The sequence below is a fragment of the Pseudophryne corroboree genome, chromosome 12 (assembly GCF_028390025.1).
Source record: "Pseudophryne corroboree isolate aPseCor3 chromosome 12, aPseCor3.hap2, whole genome shotgun sequence".
NCBI lineage: Eukaryota > Metazoa > Chordata > Amphibia > Anura > Myobatrachidae > Pseudophryne > Pseudophryne corroboree.
In genome coordinates, this window is record NC_086455.1 from 109,091,283 (window position 1) to 109,100,299 (window position 9,017).

Consider the following 9,017-nt stretch of genomic DNA (forward strand, 5'->3'; position numbering starts at 1 on the left):
GTCATAAACAACTTTTCATTTATTAAACTGGTAACAGAAACGTTTTATTAAGCATGTCCAGTTAACATAGAAACTGGAGGGAAAGATAGGCTTTGTGTAAGGTAAATGGCAAGAAGAGAGAATGAAACCAGTGGCCACAAGAACAAAATAAGTTACAGACAAGGCTCTTATCGGGATAATCTGTGCATTTTTATTCCCTCTCAGACAGCCTTTCTCATTCAGAGTGAAAGTAAATATGGCCCCTTATCAGCAGAAGCAATGACTCTTTTCAACAGGTCTGAGGGGAAGATAGTGTGAATGCTGAATTGCTTGTACTATCTCACACAGGGCAGGTGGATGCAAATGAAATCTGGGTGTAAAACATCCTGTATAATGAAATACTGATAATTTCTATCACTCAGCCATTCGCAGGCAGGAATACATTGTGAATTCTCCATAAGTGAATAAATCATTTTAGTTATTTAATTTTGTGGTTGTAACTTACTTGGATGCATCCCTTGGTTACACAGAGGAGGGGGTAGGGTCAGTTTAGGAAGGGAATGTTAGTCACTGAATGCCACCCAGGATGGTATTCACAAGTAACAATTCCCATTATCTGTTCCCACTTTGGGCTAATCAGACAGAATATGTAAAGATGAATCTTGTTTCCTGTTGTCATTGGGAGGTAAGGGTTATCTCTGGGGAGGAGTGAGGGTAAGTGGAGATGAGGAGGGGGGCCTCTATTCCCATTAGGGTCTTAAGCACTTGCCTCATTCTGGTACTTTGTAACCCGTAGATAGGGACGGTTTGAAAGCAGTTAGTTTATGTTTGTGTGTAAATGGGGTGGGATGTTTATATAAACAGCACCTCTCTGTAAGTGACACTAATATTTTCCCTCTACTGCGGGAAGGAGCCAGCTGTAGGCCACTGCCTCTCACCCTGTACATTTCTGGCAGTCTCAGAAGGATTATTCCTCCTAAAGCAATGTCTTCTAGTAGACTCAGCTTCACCGTCAGGAGAATTTTGGATTTACCAGAATATGATGGCAATGTTATACCAGCAGACGCCTCCTTACATTACAACAGGAGCTCTGCTTACCAAGACTGGGTGGAGACTGATCGGAATCACTACCTATGTAAGTACAGTATGAGCGGTTTGTGAACCAAATGTACTTAGAATATTGCAATTACTTTGCAATCTCATTTCTTTATTATATGACTCTGTAGTATGTTACTATATAAGTCAGATATTTGACTTTTATTAAGATGCTGTAAAATTTACTAAAAAAAATAAAATAATGCAAGACACTGTAATTCTAACATATTTATTGTTTAGCTTTGCTTTATTTTGTTATTTTACTGGAAATAATGTATTTAAAATAACAGCTAATCATATACTATAAATTTATAGATAAGGATGATTACATATTGGTTGTAATCTTATTATTGTGTATTGTGGTATTTATGCATTTTACATTTTTGTTTAATGTTTTGTAGCGTCAGATGAAAGTGGATCGGAGACCACTCTAGGTGACACTATGCAGAGGTCCGAAAAGATGTCTCCCAGTCGTGACTCAGAGGAGAAGAAGAAGAAGAAGAAGCGAAGAGTCCTCTTCTCTAAGGCTCAGACCCTGGAACTGGAGAGAAGATTTCGCCAACAGCGATATCTCTCTGCCCCTGAAAGAGACCAGCTAGCTCACATACTCCAGCTCACCCCAACTCAGGTAAAGATCTGGTTCCAGAACCATCGCTACAAGATGAAAAGAGCTAAACCCGATGTGACCAGCTCTCCACCTCTGCTGAAGCATGTCATGGTTCCAGTACTTGTTAGAGATGGGAAGCCTTGCCATACCTGTTCGCCAACCAACTCTACAGAGAAAATCCCCATTTTCCACACATTACCTCCTACAGGGGCATATATCCACAGTTATCATCATAGCCAGCATATACCTCATCCATCTAGTTTTTCCTGGAGATGGTGACAAAACAGCCATGGACAAAGCAAGAGAACCTCATTTATTTGTTAAAAAATTTGTGGGAACATCATCGATAATTTCATGGGCATGACCCTGGACCAAATAATAATGGTACAGAAAATGAAGGCACGGAACCTTGTGAACCAAACTATAAAACAAATTTGAAACTTATCCACGTACAGTATGTCTATTAATTACTGCGTGGTCTTGTACTTTTGCCCATGAGAAACCTGTAAATAATGACAGAGAGATGTATATGTATAGAACTGGTATAATGTGATGCTCTTCATTTTATTTCATGTTAATAGATAATGTAATGTTTAATTTACTGTAAACTGCAAAAGACGTTCATATTGAATAGACAATATGGAGGTATCTCGATATATTGATAAATAAAATGTTTTTACCATTTTCATAGTTTTGAGTATTTAGGCTGTTTATAACAACAGGACAGATTTTGTTTCATCTAGTATAAGTATATGTATGTACTGGGACTTTACACAAATTTTTCTTGTTGGAGCAATATAAAACGATAACACTTGATTTCCCCTATGCTTTGAGAAGCTAAAATATGTCTCTTCATCTGTTGTGGAACTACACATCCCAACATATTGTGCTAGATAGTTGATGAGCCAAAGACTGCATAAACAATGATTCTTTTGTTTTAACAATAAGTTAAACTATAAGAAATAACTGTAATTCAATTGTTAGTAGATGAAGACTCATTTTAATTTTTTTTAGAGTTGATAAGCTGCCTAATGCAAAATTTACAGAACATCAACTGCAAAATTACTAGATATTTGTGTGTTTTTATTATATTTTTTTATTTCCCTTCTACATACTGACCACCTCACTTAAATGAACTGTAATTTACACATTTGTCATTATAGCACTTTAATTTGTCATTGAACTTTTTCTTTTTTCCTCTGTTTGTATATTTGTTGATATTGGCAGTTAGAAACTCGTGTATGAGATCTGAAGCCCTATACCTGATGCTTTTTATTCGAGAACTATTTTATATTACCTCACACTTGAAAAAAATATAAAATTCATTGCATATATATTAATTAAAGGGTCATTTGTAAGTAAAGATATACTTGTTTGGCATTGATAAAAAACATATAACCTTTGTTGAATCACTGGATAAACTGGTAAAGGGATCCAGAGTATTCTAATGAAATACAAAATCTTTTTAGCAGGGTATCATCGTAAAAATGCATTAGGTTTCTGTGACCTTTACCTTCTTCAAGTGTTCAAAATGCAGAAGTAATGCGTACAAACAATAAAATAAAAACCTGTAAGGACCTCTGATAATAAGTGTCTTTCCTCTTTAGTTATGTAAGTTACCCTGCTAAAGAGTGTCACAATATTTTTGGCTGTCTTCAAAATTCATAATTTAAATATTTAAGTGATATGTAACTCATTCTGGTACATACAGTAGAGCTTCTCATATAAGACAAATGATAACCACTATAGTTATTTTTCTATTAGCTGTTTTATTGGGTATGGGACTCAGGGTCGACAGTGTCTAGGTCGACACCTATTGGTCGACAGTGGCTAGGTCGACACTAGAAATAGATCGATGTGGCCATTAGGGCGACATGAGTTTATATTTTTTAGGTGTCGTTTTCTTCTTAAAGTGACCGGGAACACCAATTAGTGCACCGTGTCCCCTCGCATGGCTCGCTTCACTCGCCATGCTTCGGGCAAGGTGCCTCACTGCACTCGGCACAGGTTACCATTCCCAATCTCAGTCCACGTGGATCGTAAAGTATGAAAAAGAAAAAAAAAAAGAAAAAAAAAGGTGAAAAAGTCATGTCATCCTTTTTTGCATGTCGACCTTTTTGTATGTCGACCCTTTTCACATCGACCTAATGGCCGTGTCGACCTTTTTCTAATGTCGGCCTTATCACTGCCAACCAATGGGTGTCGACCTAAGTGGTGTCGACCCAGAGTCCGGATACCGTTTTATTAATGCAGCTGTTTTATTAATGCTGAATTACTATTGGGTTGTTAATGGTGCATGTAAGACCTGGTATATGATGGCATATGTGTAAGAACCACTGCACTGCCTAGCTATATTTTCTTATGTATAAAGAATATGTCTGAAGAGTTGATAGAAGTAAAACTTGAAAGACTGAAATAATATTCTCTTTGTTTTCAAACTCTCTTATTAACATTTGCTCCTCTATGTTGGAATACAGGCTATTTAAACAGGTTCCAGGCACTGGAAAGACAATAGTTAGACAATCAATAGATCAACCCCATATGGTCGACATGCAAAAGGTCGACTGTCTCAGGTCTGCAGGTTCAAAAGGTCAACATGGCAATGGTCGACACATTTTTAAGGGTTTTTTTTCCCAACTTTTGCTACTTTTACCATCCATGTGGACTATGATTGGGAATAGTAGCCTGTGCCAAGCGCAGCAAACCACCTTGCCTGATGCAGGCTGTAACGTACAAAATCACACCCCAAAAAAGTATCATCCTTTTCTGTGTCGACCATTTGCATTTTCCACTTTTGACCCTGTCGACCTTTTGTACGTCTACCCTAGACGCTGTCCATCTTTTAACTGTCAACCTATTGACCGTCCTGACCTTTTGACCCTGTCGACATTTTGCATGTCGACCATATGTGGTCAACCTATTGTCTGTCCTTTTACTGTAGATCTATTGATCCACACCCTGATTGGCTGGTACTTTTTCTCTCTCCAAGGCTTAGTACATCTCCCCCTATATCTCCCTAATATTTAATATTACTCCTATGTGGATGTGGGGTGACAGCAGATACAGGTACCACTAAATACATTCTTAATGATAATGGATTTGGTTCAGAGGTGGGGGCACTGTTTCAATGCTTTTGCATTTTGCTGATGGCTGGAGGACCAAATATCCGATGGGCTGGCTGATGTTCACGCTGTGGATCTGATGCTGTGTCTTTGGCGCAGCCACTGGATCTGAGAAGTCAGTAGTGGGCATCTTATTACACAAGACGTCTTATGTAGCTTTGTATATTTTCACACTGCTGGTGCATACAAAGATGAAGCGGCGACAACATTTGCATCCACCTCTGAATCGGGCCAGTGTACCCAAATAACTTATGAAGTTAGGCAAAGGTAATAATTGCAGTATAGTAAGGTTTTATCAAGTCTGCAAAAGTGAACCATATTTAGGGTCTATTCATGAAACAGTGAAAAGATTATAGAAGTGGTCATGTGGAGAAGTTGCCCATGACAACCAATCAGCTGCTCCGTACAATTGTATAGTGTGCAAATTATAAATGTTACTTCAATGCTGATTGGTTGCCATGGGCAACTTCTCCACACTTTTCACTGCTTCATGAATAGACTCCTTAGTCCCAGATTTATCAAGCCTTGGAGAGTGATAAATTACACGGTGGAATAGTACCAGCCTGTTACATGGCAGTTAGGAGCTGGTTGGTTGGTACTTTATCACCGTGCAATTTATCACTCTCCAAGGATTGATAAATCTAGGCCTTGAATTCAAAACTGATCCTTGGGTTCCAAAGGGTCCATGGGGTCTATTTACTAAACTTGGGCTGGATATAAAGTAGAAGGATATAAAGTACCAGCCAATCAGCTCCTACCCATAATTTTTCAAACACAGCCTGGGACATGGCAGTTAGGAGCTGATTGGCTGGTACTTTATCTCCATTCACTTTATCTCCATCCAAGGCTTAGTGAATTGACCCCTTTGTTCTAAGTCAGGCATGTCCAAACTGCGGCCCTCCAGCTGTTGTAAAACTACATATCCCAGCATGCCCTGACAGTTTTGCTGTCAGAGAATGCTAAAGCTGTGTTAGGGCATGCTGGGATGTGTAGTTTGTCAACAGCTGGAGGGCCGCAGTTTGGACATGCCTGTTCTAAGTCTTAGAGGGGGAGATGTACTAAGCCTGAAAAGTGATAAATATCACAGTGATAAAGTACCAGCCAATCGGCTCCTAACTGCCATGTCACAGGCTGTGTTTGAAAAATGACAGTTAGGAGCCGATTGGCTGGTACTTTATCACTGTGATATTTATCACTTTTCAGGCTTAGTACATCTGGCCCAGAGAGAGAGATAAAGTGGAGACAGCTAAAGTACCAGCCAATAAGCTCCCAACGACCATGTTACAGGCTGTGTTTGAAAAATGACAGCTAGGAGCTGATTGGCTGGTACTTTATCTCCGTCCACTTTATCTCTCATCAAGGCTTAGTGAATAGACCCCCCCCCAAAAAAAAACTGCTAATTCCCTTTAACCCCCCCCCCCTCCTACACACATATATTTTCATTTTGACAGGTGACTCCGCTGAGTGAACTGCTCCTGTACTACTCAGACAGGAAGTGAAGACATTTGAGCACATGTCCTGCCTGAACACAGAATTCTGGGTCATTCTGACTATCATCTCTTGCAAGGGGCTCACAATAACGTCTGATGTGGGCTGTATATGGCTGCGGGTTGCATAGGGTTATGAGTAAAGAAAAGAAAGACAAGATTGCCTAATTGTTATGGCGGAATTTAAGTCTGTGAGCATACAGGTTTCCTTTGATATTTGCAGATCAGAGAGGATATCTACAGTATTTGCTGTTTACTGTGGGACTTTACATGTATGACAAGACTCTTTCCCCATCAAGTCCCAGCACCATTTGTCTCAGTGATTGTATTGTTCTTGATTAGACATTTGGCATTACCATACCTCCGAACTGACCCAATTTTGGTGGCACAGTCCTAAATGAAGGGAACTATCCTGCCATCCCCCATCAGATTTTGTCCCAATAATTTGCTGATGCTGGTGGTGAGGATAGATTACACTGAAAATGGGATAATATTGCTTGTTATGTGGATAAATGGTGTGATGATGCCACAAAGATTTATTATTTATTACCAGTTACTTATATAGTGCACACATATTCCGTAGCGCTTTACAGAGAATATTTGGCCATTCACATTAGTCCCTGCCCCAGTGGAGCTTACAATCAATATTCCCTATCATATGATGCACAATGATGCACTCAGAGCCACTTCTGAGATTGGGCAGCGGCCATGTAGAGAAGTGCTTGAAAACAGTTTTCTTTCTTTAAACCTGGACTTTCCCTCTTGCAGCCACGCCAGCTATTACTGGCAAGCAGGCACCCAGCATATTTTGCATACATGACCCTGAACATGCTAGGATGTTATTTAATAATAAAAGCACACACATATGAACCTGTATGTAAGCCTTTGCTTTCAGTATGCTTGATGTCCCTCATATGTCCAAATGTTTACATGCGTATATATAAATATATACGCATGTAACCCTTGCAATGCATAACCTAGTCCTGAGGCTGCTCCTCCATCACCCTGCCTCATACCTTGAACATCTCTGCTTTGCTTACATACTGCCATCAGGCTACCTCCCGCCTGCTTGCACCTCTGTCTGTCGCCCCTCCCCACTAGATTGTTAGCTCTTCAGAGTAGGGCCCTCTTTCCTCTTGTTGTCAAAGTCCTCTTCTCAACACATTTCACTCGCAGCTCTCTCCTACTCAGCGATCATCTTTACCCGCTTTTTCTCCTGCTGGTAAAGGCTCATCTCTATCTATGGCCACCAGCCCCAAGTAGTACGGTGATCACTCACTCGCTACTTACATCTACATCTGTAAGAGAATTGTGGTGCTCTTTGTTACCTGCACTGAATAAAATGTAATAATAATAATAAAATAATAAAATATATAAATAACTGCATTATGTCCACAGAAAAACTATCCACTTGCATTGAACGATGCACCAGCATTTCAATTACCCACATTTTTCTTAGCAGTGTTCCAGCAAAGCCTCACTGAGCAGTTCTGTAAAATCTACCTCCTAATGTGCAATATAGCTTCTCAAATGCAGTCTCTATGCTATAAAACAACTAATGTATTGTTGCTGGCTGTATTTGTTTGTTTATATCCCAGTATGAGGGAATTTATTGTACTTGTATAACTGTCTCCCAGGGCCATAAAAAGACATGTCAGTTGTGTAATACAGGGCATGTACGTGGGAGGTGAAGCAGTGTATCTTGGAAGGATGCTTAGTGAAGTGTGAATAGGACAAATTGTTAATATAAAGGCTGAAATGCAAGAGGCGTGCATATAAATGAGAGGTCACAGGAGGGGGGAGCTGATGGAATAGAGTTAGAGAGATGGCATCCTCCCTTGTTTTCTGACTGTAGTACAGGGCTATAATGCTGTAGCTGTCACCTGGGACTAGAAATTCAGCTGCTGACCACCTTTTCTCCCATATTGAAGAGGCCATCTTTGGAAGGTCCTCCCAGGGAAGTCTTTCCTTAAGTCTCCCATTGTCAGCAAACTTGAAAAGGTTTTTGTTGCGCATTAAAAGGACCAGGACAAAACAAATCCTCCCCATTTCAATTGGAGGCTGTTAAATCTGTCCCTGGTGACAATTTTATGGGTTTTAGGTGGGACAATAGTATCTATTTAAAACATGGTGGCCTTCAGTGTGACAATTGGAGAGAATTAGATAGTTTAAGAAAGCCAATTAACCCCTTTGCCTCATAGGAGCTGTCCACACTTAGATAAGACACACGGGCATAGACATGAGTGTACACAAGCTCTCACACACCCTGATAGTTGTAGACGCATCTTCCCACACACAGGCACATGCTCTCTGATGACATTTACATACACCTTCCTCACAGACACTCTAAATGTCTGGAAACACGGCTGAGTATGGTACTACACCACAGGGATTTAGCCTTTGTAAAATCCATTCTTAGATATTATATTAGCAATTGATACAATTTTTACACTTATCAGTGTAATGCAGCCTGCACATAAGTTTGCAATGATGGTATTAAAAAAAAAAAAAAAAAAGCGTAACAAAAAAACAGGTTTTTTTAAATAAACAGAAACTTAACTGTGCTAATGTAGAATATAGGGGATATTCAATTACAGTGCGTCCAGAAAGTATTTACAGCGCTTCACTTTTTCCACATTCTGTTATGTTACAGCCTTATTCCAAAATGGAATAAATTAATTTCTCTTACGTCCTAGAGAATGCTGGGGACTCTGTAAGGACCATGGG

General features: G+C 39.7%; 1 protein-coding gene across 1 annotated transcript; it reads left to right on the forward strand.

The window, feature by feature from the left end:
* Positions 1 to 963: 963 nt before the first annotated feature.
* NKX2-8 (NK2 homeobox 8) lies at positions 964 to 1,960 on the forward strand. The gene is made up of 2 exons (XM_063946549.1): positions 964 to 1,114; positions 1,476 to 1,960. Exons 1-2 carry the CDS (start codon positions 964 to 966, stop codon positions 1,958 to 1,960), a joined length of 636 nt encoding a protein of 211 aa, XP_063802619.1.
* The last annotated feature ends 7,057 nt before the right edge of the window (positions 1,961 to 9,017 follow it).